This window comes from Xenopus laevis, chromosome 3L (genome assembly GCF_017654675.1).
Source record: "Xenopus laevis strain J_2021 chromosome 3L, Xenopus_laevis_v10.1, whole genome shotgun sequence".
Taxonomy (NCBI): domain Eukaryota; kingdom Metazoa; phylum Chordata; class Amphibia; order Anura; family Pipidae; genus Xenopus; species Xenopus laevis.
This window is the reverse complement of record NC_054375.1, coordinates 159846750-159868402: the sequence shown is the minus strand read 5'-3', so window position 1 is coordinate 159868402 and position 21653 is coordinate 159846750. Positions and strand designations below refer to the sequence as shown.

Genomic DNA, 21653 nt, shown 5'->3' with positions numbered 1-21653 from the left:
AACCCGGAAGTGACCCTTGTACCGGATTGTTCTTAGTGTTTAGCGTTCAATCATGGAGGCGGCACGTGGGTGGCTGGTGCCAACAATCCTACCGGAGCACTGCTTCGATGAGTTCTTCCTGAAATTCAACGTGTTAGATGGTGAGTCAGCACAAGAGACCCCCACGTCTCTTGGTTTGTTCCCACTTACCCACAATCCCCTAGTCTTGTTCTCTCTGTAGCTTCATTTACCCACAATCCCCGGCTCTCTCCCAGGGAACTCTGAGTATCACTCATGTATTATAAGGGATAATGTACCCCCTACTGTAAATGATAAGGATATTAGAAGTCACTGAGGGGTTGTTCTGTGACCATATAAAGGCACAAGGCTGCAGGCTGAGTTATACAGGGAACTCTGAGTATCACTCATGTATTATAAGGGATAATGTACCCCCTACTGTAAATGATAAGGATATTAGAAGTCACTGAGGGGTTGTTCTGTGACCATATAAAGGCACAAGGCTGCAGGCTGAGTTATACAGGGAACTCTGAGTATCACTCATGTATTATAAGGGATAATGTACCCCCTACTGTAAATGATAAGGATATTAGAAGTCACTGACGGGTTGTTCTGTGACCATATAAAGGCACAAGGCTGCAGGCTGAGTTATACAGGGAACTCTGAGTATCACTCATGTATTATAAGGGATAATGTACCCCCTACTGTAAATGATAAGGATATTAGAAGTCACTGAGGGGTCTGTGACCATATAAAGGCACAAGGCTGCAGGCTGAGTTATACAGGGAACTCTGAGTATCACTCATGTATTATAAGGGATAATGTACCCCCTACTGTAAATGATAAGGATATTAGAAGTCACTGAGGGGTTGTTCTGTGACCATATAAAGGCACAAGGCTGCAGGCTGAGTTATACAGGGAACTCTGAGTATCACTCATGTATTATAAGGGATAATGTACCCCCTACTGTAAATGATAAGGATATAGTTGATATTGCTGGGAGTTATTACACATCAGTACTATATCTCATATTGGCAGTCGGAGGGGAATCGTATCTGTGCATTAAGACTGCAGCTTCTCCTCCCTGTTTTGTTGCCGCTGTGGAACCCCCATAGTTGATGAGTTCTTATCTGGGTGCAACAGGTACAACAGGAGGCGTATTGATTGCAGCAGAAGCCATTGTATCGCAGTTGGTCCATGCAGGGGTGGGGCTATAACTTTGTATGTCGGTTGCACAATGAGCTCTGTTTAAAGGAGAAGTACATGGATTTATTCAGTATTGCAGATAACACAGGGGGTTTCTCCATGGCAGCGCAAGTGTAGAGGAAGGGGGACTTGGATTCAGCTAAATGAACTCTGCTTAGGCATCTGGGTACAATCTGGGCAGAACCCAGTTACGGGTCAAGAGCCAGAAGTGTAAAACCAGCGCCCCCCCCCCAAGGAGTAAAAGCAGCGCCTGAGTGTCAGTCACCCATACAGCATTACTGTACTGAAAATGTGCAGGAAATGGCAACGAAATAAAGGAAGGGATTATCTGTGTATCAGCAGAATCACTGGCACTTACAGTCAATCTCATTAGGAGAGGTAGGGGGTGCTCTTGGGCCCTCAGAGTGGCAGCTACTCGCCTGATATTGAACCCCCACCTCCTGACCAGCTAAGGAACAGCTCATTCACCCCAACCCCCATGTTGTAACCCAAAGCTTCTCTCTCTTTTACATTGCAATTGTTCTACATTGTTTTTGCAGTCTTAGTTCTCCCTCACTGCCAAATTCCCTCACTGCCATATTCCCTCACTGCCATATTCCCTCACTGCCATATTCCCTCACTGCCATTGTGTACTCAATTGCCTGTTGCACAGCTAAGATTCCCTTGCATCTCCCACTTTATTTCTCTCTCACCCATTTCTTGATTCCCATGAGCCCTTCATTTTGTCTCGTTCTCTCCCCCAGTTCCCTGCCTGAAGATGGCGCTAAGTAAGGTGCTGGGCTTTGGGATCATCGCTGGCTCCATGATGGGTGAGTGTGTGCCCCCCACAGTAAAGATACACCTGTAACTAAAGGTTCCCCAAGTGACATTTGTATCAAGTAATTGTTTAAATTGTTCCTGTCTGACCATGGGAAAGAGAACAGCCCAGGAGCAGGAAGTACAGAGAATCAGAGCTCTGTACCTGGGTAAGTACTGGGGGAGATTGGATTCACTTACCCAGGGGGAGGTTCCTGTCTGACCATGGGAAAGAGAACAGCCCAGGAGCAGGAAGTACAGAGAATCAGAGCTCTGTACCTGGGTAAGTACTGGGGGAGATTGGATTCACTTACCCAGGGGGAGGTTCATGTCTGACCATGGGAAAGAGAACAGCCCAGAAGAAGGAAGTACAGAGAATCAGAGCTCTGTACCTGGGTAAGTACTGGGGGAGATTGGATTCACTTACCCAGGGGGAGGTTCCTGTCTGACCATGGGAAAGAGAACAGCCCAGAGCAGGAAGTACAGAGAATCAGAGCTCTGTACCTGGGTAAGTACTGGGGGAGATTGGATTCACTTACCCAGGGGGAGGTTCCTGTCTGACCATGGGAAAGAGAACAGCCCAGGAGCAGGAAGTACAGAGAATCAGAGCTCTGTACCTGGGTAAGTACTGGGGGAGATTGGATTCACTTACCCAGGGGGAGGTTCCTGTCTGACCATGGGAAAGAGAACAGCCCAGGAGCAGGAAGTACAGAGAATCAGAGCTCTGTACCTGGGTAAGTACTGGGGGAGATTGGATTCACTTACCCAGGGGGAGGTTCCTGTCTGACCATGGGAAAGAGAACAGCCCAGAGCAGGAAGTACAGAGAATCAGAGCTCTGTACCTGGGTAAGTACTGGGGGAGATTGAAACCACTTACCTGGGGTAGGTTCCTTTCTGATCAATGGGAAAGAGCAGCCTAGATGCCTTATGTGGCTGGGTAAGTGCTGGGGGAGGGGATACACTTGGTTTGTAAGAGTTGGAGCAATTGTTGCTGGTGAGTGGCATTTATGGGTTAATAAAGGAGTCCTATGATGTTCTCCAGTGGGTTGTACAGTTGTGGTACTTACTGTATTGGGTGGGCCACTGATGCGACACTTTCCTCTCTCCTCACCAGTCAAGGTACCACAGATAGTGAAGCTCATCAGGGCTGGTACTGCTGAAGGTCTCAGTTTCAAGTCCATTCTGCTGGAGCTGCTGGCACTGATGGGCACCATGGTGTACAGCATCACCCACGGGTTTCCATTCAGGTAGGGCAGCATTGTATTCAGTGACTCCCACGCGGTGGAATTAGTTGCCCTGCCCGGGGGTTGAGCTGCTTCTCCTTTATCTGTGGGTGCCACAAGCCGTCATGTTCTGCCCTACTGTCTCTTACAGCACCTGGGGGGAAGTCCTGTTCCTCATGCTACAGACTCTCACAATCGGATTCCTTATTCAGTATCTAGGGGGCCGCACAACTATGGGTAATCTCCTACATGTTTCCTCTATGGAGGCTGCCCTCTTTACTTTCTCCTTTCTTCTGCTTCCTCCAATGATAGACTCTTCCCTGCCTTCTCTCCCCTCTGGACTCTTTCCTTCCTCATCCCCCCTTTGGGCTCTTTCCTTCCTTCTTCCCGACTCTTCCCCTGCCTCCTTCCCCCATCTGGACTCTTTCCTTTCTCCTTCCCCCATCTGGACTCTTTCCTTTCTCCTTCCCCCATCTGGACTTTTCCCCTGCCTCATTCCTCCTCCTGGGCTCTTTCCTTCCCCCTTCTGGGCTCTTCCCCTTCCTCCCCTAAGTCCCCTTGATCTTCTGTTTTGCCCCCCCATTGCAGGTATCTTGTTCCTCGGAGGCTTCTTCTCTCTGCTGGCCCTTTCCCTGTCTCCTGTGATCCCCATGGCTATGATTACAGCTATGCAAGCCACTAATGTACCGGCCATTGTTATCAGTAGGGTAAGTGTCTGTCGGTGTGACCCTGCAGGGGGAGGGGCAGATTGATAGCCCGCCCCTTATGTAGAGAGGGACAGCACCCCCCCCCCCCCATGTCCTGCTGAAAGTGTTCCCTTTGCTCCTCAGTTGATTCAGGCCACCACAAACTACAGGAATGGCCACACTGGGCAACTCTCTGCCATCACGGTGTTGCTGCTGTTTGTCGGCTCGTTGGCGCGGATATTTACCTGCGTACAGGTAGGTGTGGGTGGGTGGCTGCTGTTGCCTGGGTGGGATTTGGTTATTCCTGTCCATGTGACTGGGATTGTTGTGCAGGAGACCAACGACTCTCTCATGATGGTCACCTACATCGTGTCGTCCGCCTGCAACGGGCTCATTGTGGCCCAACTGCTCTACTACTGGAACGTGCGGCCCCCCGGGAAGCCCAAACCTCAGCACAGGAAGAAGAAAAAGAACTGATTGCTCCGTGTTCTCATTCCGTCCTGCTGGGCCTTCATTCTGTCTCACTCCAATCACCTCCATCTGCACAGAACCATCGTTACTTCTGTCTGTAATTAGTAAAGACTTTTTCATTTTTCTCTTGTTTTTCTTTATAAAACTTCCATTTACATTTACTAATTACTGGCCCGGCGTGTGGGGCCCCGTGTAGGCTCAGTTCTACTAGTCACATGTTTTATTGTCCCCCTGCCCTCCCCACTAGCTGTGGCCTGTTCTTCATCTGTCCCCGACCTCCTCACTATAGTCACTAGACCCTTTAAGCTCCTTCATAGCCTCCACCTTCTCCTTGTAGAAGAGGCCCATGGTGACCTCCATATGCAACTGGGGATCTCAGCATGAGCTTCATGTGCCTGGACACCAGTGTATTTGCTGTTCCACCAGAGAACCTGCATTCCAGAGTGCAAGCCTTTGGGTCCAGTCTGTAGATCTGCAACACAATATAAATAAATATATATATATATATATATATACTATAACAAACAAGGGAAAGTTGTGCTCACCACTATTTTTTAAAACCATTAGGCGGGGGTGCAATGAGGCTGTGACCACAAAATACATATAGTCAAATACAAGAGTCCTCTGCACTCAACCCATTATCAATATATTTAAGACAGCGACATTTTGTGCATACTGCTACTAAAAAATGCCTTACCCTTTAAACAAAACAGGGATTGTTTGTCCATATATTGCAATATATTTAAGCTGGCCAACTACGTCAAAGTCATCCCATATCTGGCCAGTCCTATGCTCAATTTTATCTGATTCATTAAGAATTCTATTGCTTCATTATACATTTTACAAAGGGACTAGGTATTACCTGCAACTTAACTTGCTGCTTTCAAAGTAAACCTCCATACTTGGCTGCCCTTTTATTAGACACCAGTGGGATCACCTGACTATAGCTGGGAAGGGTGGGAGCTACAACATAGAGCTGGTCACTGCTCCTGTATAAACTATAACAAACAAGGGAAAGTTGTGCTCACCACTATTTTTTAAAACCATTAGGCGGGGGTGCAATGAGGCTGTGACCACAAAATACATATAGTCAAATACAAGAGTCCTCTGCACTCAACCCATTATCAATATATTTAAGACAGCGACATTTTGTGCATACTGCTACTAAAAAATGCCTTACCCTTTAAACAAAACAGGGATTGTTTGTCCATATATTGCAATATATTTAAGCTGGCCAACTACGTCAAAGTCATCCCATATCTGGCCAGTCCTATGCTCAATTTTATCTGATTCATTAAGAATTCTATTGCTTCATTATACATTTTACAAAGGGACTAGGTATTACCTGCAACTTAACTTGCTGCTTTCAAAGTAATATATGGACAAACAATCCCTGTTTTGTTTAAAGGGTAAGGCATTTTTTAGTAGCAGTATGCACAAAATGTCGCTGTCTTAAATATATTGATAATGGGTTGAGTGCAGAGGACTCTTGTATTTGACTATATGTATTTTGTGGTCACAGCCTCATTGCACCCCCGCCTAATGGTTTTAAAAAATAGTGGTGAGCACAACTTTCCCTTGTTTGTTATAGTTTATACAGGAGCAGTGACCAGCTCTATGTTGTAGCTCCCACCCTTCCCAGCTATAGTCAGGTGATCCCACTGGTGTCTAATAAAAGGGCAGCCAAGTATGGAGGTTTACTTTGAAAGCAGCAAGTTAAGTTGCAGGTAATACCTAGTCCCTTTGTAAAATGTATAATGAAGCAATAGAATTCTTAATGAATCAGATAAAATTGAGCATAGGACTGGCCAGATATGGGATGACTTTGACGTAGTTGGCCAGCTTAAATATATTGCAATATATGGACAAACAATCCCTGTTTTGTTTAAAGGGTAAGGCATTTTTTAGTAGCAGTATGCACAAAATGTCGCTGTCTTAAATATATTGATAATGGGTTGAGTGCAGAGGACTCTTGTATTTGACTATATATATATATATATATCCATCACAGGAGATAGCTATATCTATCTATCTATCTCTCTCTCATCTCCTGTGATGGCTAAACATGATGCCCAACTTCAGGGCCCTCCTCTCAGCTAGGCTTTACCACCTTTTGGGTTTGTGAGTTCCAGGCAACGGAAGGTGTGATGTCACTGGGCCTCTGAAGTCATGTGTTGGGCTGCTTATGTCATGGGGCCGGGCGACACTGGGCAGGGCTATGGATGTGGCAAATGGGCAATTGCTGTGCCAATCTAGAATAATCACTCCTTGGAAAACCAGGGTGGCAGTTTTGATCTGGGCAGCCCTTCTGAAAGCCAGGTTGTCGAAGTGAAAACCAAACATGTGGCAACCCTACGCCCCACCTCTCCCTGCCCCCTCCAACCCCAGTGCTGCTTGCTTTGCTGTTACAAATTAAAGATGGTGTGTGTTCCACAGTGGAACACACAGCAGAGGGAGGGGCGGCGGCTTGCCTGTGGGCAGGGCCAAGGCCCACCAGGATTTTACCCATTGGGCCAGTCCAACGCTGTTAAAGAGGAAATATGAACATTGAATACAGGTTTGGGACCTGTGATCCAGAATACTCTGGACCTGGGATTTTCTAGGTAACGGGTCTTTCTGTAATTTGAATCTTCACACCTCAAGCCTACTAGAAAAATCATGTAAACATGAAATAAAGCCAATAGGCTGATTTTGCCTCCAATAAGGATTAATTATATCTTAGTTGGGATCAAGTACAAGCGACTGTTTTATTATTACACAAGAAATCCATTTTAAAAAATTTGGATAAATTAAATGGAGTTTATGGGAGACGGCCTTTCTGTAATTTAGAGCCTTCTGGATAAAGGATCCCATGCCTGTATAAGCTTCATCTCTCTGTAATAAGAAACTTTCTAAATATAATCAATCAAACATTCTGTACTGTTAATGAAATACCCCCCCCAGCACCCTCTCTCATCAGCAGGAGGTGGAGTCAGTTTTTGATTGACAGGTAGGTCTAATACATCTTTTTGGGGGTTGCAGCCTTTGTCTAGTTGCTGAGTCTATAAACATAACTGGATCTGATCTTGTTTCTCTTTATACAGACTGAATGTTTGATTTTGTTTGCCCTGCCCCCTCAAATACGTATAAGACCTTCCTGTCAATCAAAACTGGAGCCAGAGCTCGGCATGGAGAGGTCACATGACCTACGGGATAGTCACATGATTCTTTCTTAGAAGGTACAGAAAGCCTGAGGGATCATATTTAGGAAATGTCTTTATTCAGTGAGCTGGAGCTTATGTTCCATCCTCACCATAGATCCCCTTTAAGGAGTTTGATTCAGTTTGGCAGAAACACTTAGGGTTCAGCTGGCTCCTGAATTGGGGGCCCCCTACTTTGCTCCTCTTACAAATGGCTTTGGGTGCTTTTATAGCTCCGGATCCTTGGGAGACCTCAGAGAATGTCCCACATAGGGGAGTGTCTCTATTGACCCAATGCCATTATTTTTATTACTATTATTTGTATTACTATTAATAATAGTATTATTATTATGGGGTCCGAGTAAATTACAAGGGATGCGCCTTGTTCCTCTGGGAGTCCAACACGTCCCAGAGTGCAACTTGGAGGACAGAAGAAAGTGGAGGTGGAGCTGCTACTGGACAAGCGCTGAGCATTGTGGGAAGGTTGTAGGCAGGGGTGTAACTACAGAGGGGGGCCCAGGAGGTATAGGGGCCCATGAGGCCTAATACATATACAGTTTCAATCAATATTGGTAAAACAGCTCAACCTCTAGACGTTTTGGGGGCCCAGGGATATCTGGTTATGTCACTGATTGTAAGCTCTGGGGACTAATGTGGGATCATTGGGAAAGCTGAGAGGTGCTCCCACTTACTTCTGAACCCCCCACACTGATCTGACACTGGGAAGAGAATTTTACTGGGACCAGACTCACAGCGAGGGGGCACTTGGGCCATTAATGGAGATGGTGACAAAAGGTCCTGTTGCTAGGCAACTTTTCATGGAAACAGAACTATAAAGGGCCCTTATTTAAGCAATGGATTGTACATGTGATTGGACGTTGCACCCGCCCCTTCCATTGCAACCCGCCCCCCACTGGTCAGTAGGTACTGGGATTGAGAATTAGCTGCTCAACGCCGACCCCCATTCTTCACAGCGACTCAGTAGCCCAGCTACTTGCCCGTACATTTATTCATCGACGACTATTACATTCCTTTCTCCATCCTGCAACACCCATGTTTTATGTGCTCCCCCATAATCTGCCTCCCCCCAAAATCCCACCCATCTGTAATGTCTGTGGCCCCTTTTTACTGCACCAAACCCCCAAACTCTGAAACCTCTGCCCCAACCGAACCAACAATAAAAGCCTCACCTTTCAGTTAACTTTTAGTATGTTATAGAATGGCTAATTCTAGGCAACTTTTCAATTGGTCTTCATTATTTTGTTTTATAGTTTTAAAATTATTTGCCTTTTTCGTCTAATTCTTTCCAGCTTTAAATTAGGGGTCAGCTCTGTCAGGCTACACATTTATTGTTATTGTTACTTATCTTTCTATTCAGGCCTCTCCTATTCATATTCCAGTCTCTTATTCAAATCAGTACATGGTTACTAGGGGAGTTTGTACCCTAGCAACCACAATACTGCTCAATAAAAAGCTAAATAACTCCACAAATAATAAAAAATTAAAACCAATTGCAAATTGTCTCAGAATATCCCTCTCTACATCATACTAACAGTTAAATTAAAAGTGAACAACCCCTTTAAATAAAAATGGAAAAACCTCAACCGAAACGTTTCAAAAAGACTGAAAAATAAAGTGAAAACCAAGTCACGCCTCAAGCAAAACAAAGAATAAAACGAAAACCTTCAGCAAAATAAAAATTAAAAACAAGAACAAAAACAGGGATGGTCCTCTCAAGGTGGGAGTCGTTCTTTGGGGAAATGCACCTGAAAGAGAATAAAACAGGGGCAGATTAGATTGCAAGCTCTTTGGAGCAGCCAACTAGCAGGCGGTGCACCTGGTGACTTGGCCTTGGGCGTATGTAAGAATGGGCATCGGGTTAGAGTGGGTATTGGGTTAGATCAGAGACTTGAGGGGAGACCACATGGGACATATCTGTTGCTTTTGAATCTGAGCTGAATGCTGAGGATCAATTACAAACTCACTGAACAGTTATGTCCCATGTGGCCCCCCTTATAGTCACTGACTAACTCAGAGTTAGAGAGCTGAAAAGCAGGAAGTAGTGTTCTGGCTATTATGTTACACATCCACTCACTCCAGCCTTTATACATTACATTTTTGCCTAACTAACTATATTAGATACATTTTTTATTTTGCACAGACTATTTACCCAGTTTTTATTTTTACACTGAACTGTTCCTTTAAGTGCCTGAGCTGAGGAGAAAGTCAGCCAGACACCCCAATAATTATCAGGGTCACAGAGGGGCCCTGAGCTCAGTGAATAAAGAGGAAGGTTCATATATTGTCAATAAGTGTCAGCTCTTGGGCTCAGCCTAGAGCTTTCCTGTAGTTACGCGTTACAGTCGCTAGTAGAGTTCCTTGTTTTGGGGGTGTCTGTCCTGCTGCTTCAGGACTGGTCAGTTCTGGTGAGAAAGGGAGAGTGGGGGGATTTATATACACTGGGGGGAGACGGGAGATGCTTTATAATATGGTGAGGGGGGTGTGTAACCCAGGGAGATCCTTTAACCCAGTACTGGGGGCTGAAGAATTCCTCTCCTCCTCCCCCCAGTCCTCTGACACATACACTTTGTGCAGCCTATTCCCTGAGTGTGAAACCAAACACAGCTAGAGTGTGTGCTCCCTGGCCCAGCCATATTTACTTGCCAGATTTTGGTGGCTTTTGAGAAGGGCAGGGGCAAAATCAGGGGCAGTGAGCTTACAATCTAAGATCACTATCAAATTCTCATCAGTCCCTGTCCCAGTGAGCTTACAATCTAAAGTCCCTATCACATTCCCATCAGTCCCTGCCCCAGTGAGCTTACAATCTAAGGTCCCTATCACATTCCCATCAGTCCCTGCCCCAGTGAGCTTACAATCTAAGATCACTATCACATTCTCATCAGTCCCTGCCCCAGTGAGTTTACAATCTATGATCACTATCACATTCTCATCAGTCCCTGCCCCAGTGAGCTTACAATCTAAGGTCCCTATCACATTCCCATCAGTCCCTGTCCCAGTGAGCTTACAATCTAAGATCACTATCACATTCTCATCAGTCCCTGCCCCAGTGAGCTTACAATCTAAGGTCCCTATCACATTCCCATCAGTCCCTGCCCCAGTGAGCTTACAATCTAAGGTCCCTATCACATTCCCATCAGTCCCTGCCCCAGTGAGCTTACAATCTAAGATCACTATCACATTCTCATCAGTCCCTGCCCCAGTGAATTTACAATCTAAGGTCCCTATCACATTCCCATCAGTCCCTGTCCCAGTGAGCTTACAATCTAAGGTCCCTATCACATTCCCATCAGTCCCTGCCCCAGTGAGCTTACAATCTAAGATCACTATCACATTCTCATCAGTCCCTGCCCCAGTGAGCTTACAATCTAAGGTCCCTATCACATTCCCATCAGTCCCTGCCCCAGTGAGCTTACAATCTAAGGTCCCTATCACATTCCCATCAGTCCCTGCCCCAGTGAATTTACAATCTAAGGTCCCTATCACATTCCCATCAGTCCCTGCCCCAGTGAGCTTACAATCTAAGATCACTATCACATTCTCATCAGTCCCTGCCCCAGTGAGCTTACAATCTAAGGTCCCTATCACATTCCCATCAGTCCCTGCCCCAGTGAGCTTACAATCTAAGGTCCCTATCACCAGGGGTGCTTCGCCAATGAGGCGAGTTGAGGCTGTCCCCTCAGGCAGCAGCGCCCCACTAGGTACCAGGGGCAGCAAAAATGCTGCTCCTGGTACTTTAAGAGCGAATTTCCGGGTGAGGGGGGGCAGCAGCAACTGCTGCTGCCTCAAGCGCCGGAGGGGCCAGGATCGCCCCTGCCTATCACATTCCCATCAATCCCTGCCCCAGTGAGCTTACAATCTAAGATCACTTTCACATTCTCATCAGTCCCTGCCCCAGTGAGCTTACAATCTAAGATGACTATCACATTCTCATCAGTCCCTGCCCCAGTGAGCTTACAATCTAAGGTCCCTATCACATTCCCATCAGTTCCTGTCCCAGTGAGCTTACAATCTAAGGTCACTATCACATTCCCATCAGTCCCTGCCCCAGTGATCCTACAATCTAAGACCACTATCACATTCTCATCAGTCCCTGTCCCAGTGAGCTTACAATCTAAGGTCCCTATCACATTCCCATCAGTCCCTGCCCCAGTGATCCTACAATCTAAGAGCACTATCACATTCTCTTCAGTCCCTGCCCCAGTGAGCTTACAATCTAAGGTCCCTATCACATTCCCATAAGTCCCTGCCCCAGTGAGCTTACAATCTAAGGTTCCTATCACATTCCCATCAGTCCCTGCCCCAGTGAGTTTACAATCTAAGATCACTATCACATTCTCTTCAGTCCCTGCCCCAGTGAGCTTACAATCTAAGGTCCCTATCACATTCCCATCAGTCCCTGCCCCAGTGAGCTTACAATCTAAGGTCCCTATCACATTCCCATCAGTCCCTGCCCCAGTGATCTTACAATCTAAGGTCCCTATCACATTCCCATCAGTCCCTGCCCCAGTGAGTTTACAATCTAAGGTCCCTATCACCAGGGGTGCTTCGCCAATGAGGCGAGTTGAGGCTGTCCCCTCAGGCAGCAGCGCCCCACTAGGTACCAGGGGCAGCACTTACCACGTCACTTACAGGAGCATCTGATTTACATGTGTGAAATTTAGGCAGTATTAATTTAATTTAACAATCCAATTCTACATTCAATTATAAGATATAGTTAAGGCAAGTCTATAAGGGTCAGTAAATAAATATCTTACTGTAGCCAAACTTTAGATCAGTCTAAAGAGAGGAAAATTGTATAGATTAATATAGATTATAAAAAACACTTCATTTAAACCTTTACGGGCTAATGCGTTTAATTTCAAAATCCAATTAGCTTCTCTCTAGAGAAGTTTAAAGTCGCCCCTCTATTTAATGGTTCTATTTTACCCTGGTCTATATTAACTATTAGTTTTAAGTCCAAGAGATGAATCTCATTAGTGTGATGTTCTAAAGAAATTACACTTCAAATTACACTTGTTGTCATTAAGGTAATTATGAAAATCTGTGATCAAATCAGGTGGACCTCCCTAAATAAATAAGTGGTCGTCTATAAAGCGATTGTACCAAATTATGTGACTTCAATACGGATTATCACATCCACCAGCCCATATATACATTGGCATAAGTGGGGGCAAAGGATGCCCCTATAGCGCTCCCACATCTCTGGAGCTAGCAATCCCCATCGAAATAGAAGAAGTTGTGAGTAAGTAGAAATTTCAAAGTTGGTAGAGTGAAATGAATTAAATTTTGTGTGAAATTCTGTGACGTGTTTAAGATTTCAGTTATATCTCTCATTCCCATAGTGGGCGGTATAGATGAATATAAGGACTTGACGTCCATAGAGATCCAGCTAGACTTATCTAGCCAGGTTATTTCCTTCATATTTTCCAATACATGACCAGAGTCTCTTAGATAAGAGTGTAAGCATGAAAGGCTAAAATCCACCCAATCAGAGAGGCCCTTATTGGCTGAGCCAATACTCGCAACGATGAGTCTCCCATCTGGTGAGGTTAAGGATTTATGGATATTGGGGAGGTGGTGGAACACTGGTATCACTGGGGAGAGCCGTATGAGGTAGTCCTTATCTCTAGGGTCCACCACCCCAAAGAAATACCATAAGAAACCAAGTGGTTTATTTCAGCTGAGAATTTTTTCTGTGGGTTGGAGGGTAATTTTTCATATACATCTCCCAGTTGCCTCGGCCAGGTAGTCCTCTGTGTTCATTATTACTACACCTCCTCCTTTATCAGCCTGTCGAATCGTTATGTTAGGGTTATCCTGTAGGGCCTTCAAGCCCTTTCTTTCCTCTATGGATATATTGTTGTAAATCATTTTCCTATTTTTACCCAAGTATAATTTCTTAAGATCAGATTCGACCAATTCTTGAAACATGTCCATAGAAGGACATCTGGATTGCAATGGGTAAAAATCGGAAACTCTTTTTTTGGGGAGAAAAATATGGCCTATTAGTCCCTCTTTAGTAAAAACTCTGTTTTCCTCCTGTAAAGAGACTACATCTGTTAAACAACATTGTTTCTGAAAGGTAATGAGGGTTCTGGGTCCTCCGTCAACCCTCTCGGCTCTCGTGTCAATGTTTGTATCAGTGGTTTCATCACCAATATTTGGATTTCCATAGTCTGTGCCCATGCCTCCACTGTTGAAGTGTCTTCTCATGGTCAGCTTGAATTTATTGGGTGGTTTGTTAATTGGTGCAGTGATTTGATTGGTGTATTTGTGTTTAAATATTTGAGGCATGGCTCTGTAGGGTTAGCCTATGATTCTTTACTTTGAACTATTGTCCTGGTAGGACAAGATAGATAGATAGATAGATATATAGATAATAGATAGATAGATAGATAGATAGATAGATAGATAGATAGATAGATAGATAGATAGATAGATAGATAGATAGATAGATAGATAGAGAGATAGATACTGTAGATAGATAGATAGATAGATAGATAGATAGATAGATAGATAGATAGATAGATAGATAGATAGATAGATAGATAGATAGATAATAGATAGATAGATAGATAGATAGATAGATAGATAGATAATAGATAGATAGATAGATAATAGATAGATAATATATAGATAGATAGATAATAGATAGATAGAGGATAGATAGATAGATAGATAATAGATAGATAGAGGATAGATAGATAGATAGATAGATAGATAGATAGATAGATAGAGAGATAGATACTGTAGATAGATAGATAGATAATAGATAGATAGATAGATAGATAGATAGATAGATAGAGAGACTGAGGATATAAATGTGCTGTATAGAGAGGAAGGCTAATTAGTGGCAAAGCTGAATGAGAGTGTCCCCCCCCTGCACCCCTGGATATGAGATCATGTGAGGGGGCAGTTCTTTACACCATGATTATCCCTTGTCGCCCCCACACCCTCCCATTCTCTCAGGTTGCCATTAATTAGTGGCCATAACTGATCCCTTCCATCCCCTTTATCAGCTAAATGGCTCTTCTCTGTACTTTCTCTATTTCATTACTGTCCCTTATATATTTATATATAGTGATCATATCCCCTTATATATTTATATATAGTGATCATATCCCCCTTATATATTTATATATAGTGACCATATCCCCTTATATATTTATATATAGTGATCATATCCCCCTTATATATTTATATATAGTGATCATATCCCTCTTATATATTTATATATAGTGATCATATCCCCTTATATATTTATATATAGTGATCATATCCCCCTTATATATTTATATATAGTGATCATATCCCCTTATATATTTATATATAGTGATCATATCCCCCTTATATATTTATATATAGTGATCATATCCCCTTATATATTTATATATAGTGATCATATCCCCTTATATATTTATATATAGTGATCATATCCCCTTATATATTTATATATAGTGATCATATCCCCTTATATATTTATATATAGTGATCATATCCCCCTTATATATTTATATATAGTGATCATATCCCCTTATATATTTATATATAGTGATCATATCCCCCTTATATATTTATTTATAGTGATCATATCCCCTTATATATTTATATATAGTGATCATACCCCCCTTATATATTTATATATAGTGATCATATCCCCCTTATATATTTATATATAGTGATCATATCCCTTATATATTTATATATAGTGATCATATCCCCCTTATATATTTATATATAGTGATCATATCCCCTTATATATTTATATATAGTGATCATATCCCCCTTATATATTTATTTATAGTGATCATATCCCCTTATATATTTATATATAGTGATCATACCCCCCTTATATATTTATATATAGTGATCATATCCCCCAGTGATCATATCCCCTTATATGTATCTTATATATAGTGATCATATCCCCTTATATTTATATATAGTGATCATATCCCCTTATATATTTATTATATAGTGATCATATCCCCTTAATATATTTATATGTGGATCATATCCCCCTTATATATTATATATATAGTGATCCTACCCCCTTATATTTTATATATAGTGATCATATCCCCTTATATATTTATATATAGTGATCATATCCCCTTATATATTTATATATAGTGGATCATATCCGCTTATATATTTATATATAGTGATGCATATCCCCCTTATATATTTATATATAGTGATCATATCCCCTTATATATTTATATATAGTGGATCATATCCCCCTTATATATTTATATATAGTGATCATATCCCCCTTATATATTTATATATAGTGATCATATCCCCTTATATATTTATATATAGTGATCATATCCCCCTTATATATTTAATATATAGTGATCATATCCCCTTATATATTTATATATAGTGATCATATCCCCTTATATATTATTTATAGTGATCATATCCCTGTATATATTTATATATAGTGATCATTACCCCCCTTATATATTATATATAGTGATCATATCCCCCTTATAATATTTATATATAGTGATCGATATCCCCCTTATATATTTATATATATGTGATCATATCCCCTTATATATTTAACTATAGTGATCATAATCCCCCCTTATATATTTATTTATAGTGATCATATCCCCTTATATATTTATATATAGTGATCATACCCCCCTTATATATTTATAATATAGTACATATTCCCCCTTATATATTTAATATATAGTCTGATTCATATTCCCCTTATATATTTATATATAGTGATCGATATCCCCCTATATATTTATATATAGTGATCATATCCCCTAGTATATTTATATATAGTGATCATATCCCCCTGTATATATTTAGTTTATAGTGATCATATTCCCCTTATAATATTTATATATAGTGATCATATCCCCCTTATATATTTATATATAGTGATCATATCCCCCTTATATAATTTATTTATAGTGATCATATCCCTTATATATTTATATATAGTGATATACCCCCCTTATATATTTATATATAGTGATCATATCCCCCTTATATTATTTATATATAGTGATCATATCCCCTTAATATATTTATATATAGTGATCATATCCCCCTTATATATTTATATATAGTGATCATATCCCCTATATATTTATATATAGTGATCATATCCCCTTATATATTTATTTATAGTGATCATTATCTCCTTAATAATTTATATATAGTGAGCATACCCCCCTTATATATTTATATATAGTGATCATATCCCCCTTATATATTTATATATAGTGATCATATCCCCCTTATATATTATATATAGTGATCATATCCCCCTTATATATTTATTTATAGTGATCATATCCCCTTATATATTTATATATAGTGATCCATATCCCCTTATATATTTATATATAGTGATCATATCCCCCTTATATATTTATATATAGTGATCATATCCCCCTTATATATTTATATATAGTGATCATATCCCCCTTATATATTTATATATAGTGATCATATCCCCCTTATATATTTATATATAGTGATCATATCCCCCTTATATATTTATATATAGTGATCATGTAGTGTCAGACTCTACTAGCAGAGAATTTGGGGGTTCCCTGGGGCCCCCCTGCTGGTAAATATGAGGAGTATAAAATGTTATTGGCGCTGGTTGAGTCACAAGCCATTGATGGTTTCTTCCCACGTCAGCGTTAGTCCCAGAATGAGAGGAATGTGCCGGATGAGATCCCAGGGCTAATGCCATTGTCTGGCTCTTTCTGGTCCCTCCTGATAATCCTGTGAGCAGTGAATCCACAGGTTATTGTTCTAGTGAGTCATCAATAAACCCCCAGCTTCTCACTGTTCCACTTTCCTTGAGACACAGCATTGCCGCCCCCCATACACAACAAACAAACACACAACGTCCTTATGTGGCCTATGGAGTGCAGCGACCAGAACTGCTTTACGTCCCTATTATTGCTGCACATCTGCTCTTCTTGTCATTCCAACAATTCCTTTCTGGGCTCACTGGGACCCCTGTTTGAGAGCCCCACACTTGCTGCTGTGACACATATATCTATATTCCCATTTGACTGATGTAATGTAGAGCTCGACCCTTGTGGGAGGTGCATTTACAAGTTAATATTTAGTTGCAGTACCACTTCTCACCACTTTGTCAATGGCCAGTGTTTCCCATAGGGCTGCAACTGAACAGCGCCACCTCCTGCTCTGAGCTGCACATACACTGTGACTGGAATAACAGTTGGATGGAGAATGGAGTTCTTACTGGAATCATTTTTAGGAGGCCTTTCATGGGTGCCCATTGTGACATCATCCTGAGCCTCTGTACTGAGCTTAATTGCACTTCAATGAGCAGCCATTGTTCTTCTTCTCTCATCGACAATAAGGACTGAGTCATTAGCCGGGGGCTGAGAGTGGCCGGCCCCTGTGATTGGCCTGTAAATGGCCGGGAATGGTCACTTAGATAAGGAAATACAATGGCAGCTCCTCTGCATGGACAGAGGCAGAATGACACTTCTGCAAGGGTTAAATAATGGATAATAAATTGACATCTTCTCTATAATAACTGTGTGTTGCACTCCAGTCCGCTCTTATCTGGGCCCCTCACCTGTGGCCCTAATCTGCAATGAGTTTCACACAGCAATAGTCCTACAGTGGCCCCAACGCTCACACACAAATACACATGTTGTTGAACTACAATTCCCAGTGAGGGACTGAGCTCCCCTGGTTTAGTCTAGATTGTCACCTCTGCTTTCCATAGTCTCAAGCTTTGTGCATTGTATAGGGGCCACTTTGGCCCTGCAGCACACGGGCAGCCTGTGGGATTGGAAACTGCAGCAAGGAATTGTGGGATACAGCGTCCAAAACTCAATTTTGTGTCCTGGGAAACCATGAGAATCTGTTATATCCCACCAGTGAGTGATAGCGCCACCTGCTGAGTGTTCCCCACACGTATTATATAGTAATTAAATATCCCTCAGCTTCTACAGACATTATCTATCATTTCATCTGTCCCTGCCCCAATCTGAGCTCCCTGTCTCACACACTGCAACCAAGATATAGTTCCAGGGGTACCCAGGGTACAAATAAACACTCACCCCAAATCTCCCCCTAACTGACCTTCAGACTGGGCCCCCTTAGCTCATAACAAGGTTACAGATATATAGAAACATTGGGGTGTCACCCTGCTATAGTTCCAGGGGTACCCAGGGTACAAATAAACACTCACCCCAAATCTCCCCCTAACTGACCTTCAGACTGGGCCCCCTTAGCTCATAACAAGGTTACAGATATATAGAAACATTGGGGTGTCACCCTGCTATAGTTCCAGGGGTACCCAGGGTACAAATAAGCACTCACCCCAAATCTCCCCCTAACTGACCTTCAGACTGGGCCCCCTTAGCTCATAACAAGGTTACAGATATATAGAAACATTGGGGTGTCACCCTGCTATAGTTCCAGGGGTACCCAGGGTACAAATAAGCACTCACCCCAAATCTCCCCCTAACTGACCTTCAGACTGGGCCCCCTTAGCTCATAACAAGGATACAGATATATAGAAACATTGGGGTGTCACCCTGCTATAGTTCCAGGGGTACCCAGGGTACAAATAAGCACTCACCCCAAATCTCCCCCTAACTGACCTTCAGACTGGGCTCCCTTAGCTCATAACAAGGTTACAGATATATAGAAACATTGGGGTGTCACCCTGCTATAGTTCCAGGGGTACCCAGGGTACAAATAAACACTCACCCCAAATCTCCCCCTAACTGACCTTCAGACTGGGCCCCCTTAGCTCATAACAAGGTTACAGATATATAGAAACATTGGGGTGTCACCCTGCTATAGTTCCAGGGGTACCCAGGGCACAAATAAGCACTCACCCCAAATCTCCCCCTAACTGATCTTCAGACTGGGCCCCATTAGCTCATAACAAGGTTACAGATATATAGAAACATTGGGGTGTCACCCTGCTATAGTTCCAGGGGTACCCAGGGTACAAATAAACACTCACCCCAAATCTCCCCCTAACTGACCTCAGGCTGGGCCCCCTTAGCTCATAACAAGGTTACAGATATATAGAAACATTGGGGTGTCACCCTGCTATAGTTCCAGGGGTACCTAGGGTACAAATAAGCACTCACCCCAAATCTCCCCCTAACTGACCTTCAGACTGGGCCCCCTTAGCTCATAACAAGGTTACAGATATATAGAAACATTGGGGTGTCACCCTGCTATAGTTCCAGGGGTACCCAGGGCACAAATAAGCACTCACCCCAAATCTCCCCCTAACTGACCTTCAGACTGGGCCCCCTTAGCTCATAACAAGGTTACAGATATATAGAAACATTGGGGGTAACAGTCACCCTGCTATAGTTCCAGGGGTACCCAGGGTACAAATAAACACTCACCCCAAATCTCCCCCTAACTGACCTTCAGACTGGGCCCCCTTAGCTCATAACAAGGTTACAGATATATAGAAACATTGGGGTGTCACCCTGCTATAGTTCCAGGGGTACCCAGGGTACAAATAAGCACTCACCCCAAATCTCCCCCTAACTGACCTTCAGACTGGGCCCCCTTAGCTCATAACAAGGTTACAGATATATAGAAACATTGGGGTGTCACCCTGCTATAGTTCCAGGGGTACCCAGGGCACAAATAAGCACTCACCCCAAATCTCCCCCTAACTGATCTTCAGACTGGGCCCCATTAGCTCATAACAAGGTTACAGATATATAGAAACATTGGGGTGTCACCCTGCTATAGTTCCAGGGGTACCCAGGGTACAAATAAACACTCACCCCAAATCTCCCCCTAACTGACCTTCAGGCTGGGCCCCCTTAGCTCATAACAAGGTTACAGATATATAGAAACATTGGGGTGTCACCCTGCTATAGTTCCAGGGGTACCCAGGGTACAAATAAGCACTCACCCCAAATCTCCCCTAACTGACCTTCAGACTGGGCCCCCTTAGCTCATAACAAGGTTACAGATATATAGAAACATTGGGGTGTCACCCTGCTATAGTTCCAGGGGTACCCAGGGCACAAATAAGCACTCACCCCAAATCTCCCCCTAACTGACCTTCAGACTGGGCCCCCTTAGCTCATAACAAGGTTACAGATATATAGAAACATTGGGGTAACAGTCACCCTGCTATAGTTCCAGGGGTACCCAGGGTACAAATAAACACTCACCCCAAATCTCCCCCTAACTGACCTTCAGACTGGGCCCCCTTAGCTCATAACAAGGTTACAGATATATAGAAACATTGGGGTGTCACCCTGCTATAGTTCCTGGGGTACCCAGGGTACAAATAAGCACTCACCCCAAATCTCCCCCTAACTGACCTTCAGACTGGGCCCCCTTAGCTCATAACAAGGTTACAGATATATAGAAACATTGGGGTGTCACCCTGCTATAGTTCCAGGGGTACCCAGGGTACAAATAAGCACTCACCCCAAATCTCCCCCTAACTGACCTTCAGACTGGGCCCCCTTAGCTCATAACAAGGATACAGATATATAGAAACATTGGGGTGTCACCCTGCTATAGTTCCAGGGGTACCCAGGGTACAAATAAGCACTCACCCCAAATCTCCCCCTAACTGACCTCAGACTGGGCCCCCTTAGCTCATAACAAGGTTACAGATATATAGAAACATTGGGGGTGTCACCCTGCTATAGTTCCAGGGGTACCCAGGGCACAAATAAGCACTCACCCCAAATCTCCCCCTAACTGACCTTCAGACTGGGCCCCATTAGCTCATAACAAGGTTACAGATATATAGAAACATTGGGGTGTCACCCTGCTATAGTTCCAGGGGTACCTAGGGTACAAATAAGCACTCACCCCAAATCTCCCCCTAACTGACCTTCAGACTGAGCCCCCTTAGCTCATAACAAGGTTACAGATATATAGAAACATTGGGGTGTCACCCTGCTATAGTTCCAGGGGTACCCAGGGTACAAATAAACACTCACCCCAAATCTCCCCCTAACTGACCTTCAGACTGGGCCCCCTTAGCTCATAACAAGGTTACAGATATATAGAAACATTGGGGTAACAGTCACCCTGCTATA

General features: G+C 43.1%; 1 protein-coding gene across 1 annotated transcript; it reads left to right on the top strand.

The window, feature by feature from the left end:
- mpdu1.L (mannose-P-dolichol utilization defect 1 L homeolog) lies at positions 1-4502 on the top strand. The gene is made up of 7 exons (XM_018253904.2): positions 1-140; positions 1947-2012; positions 3113-3245; positions 3373-3458; positions 3810-3928; positions 4052-4162; positions 4241-4502. The coding sequence occupies exons 1-7, from the start codon at positions 53-55 to the stop codon at positions 4382-4384; spliced, it is 747 nt and encodes a 248-aa protein (XP_018109393.1). The 5' UTR covers positions 1-52; the 3' UTR covers positions 4385-4502.
- Positions 4503-21653: the final 17151 nt, after the last annotated feature.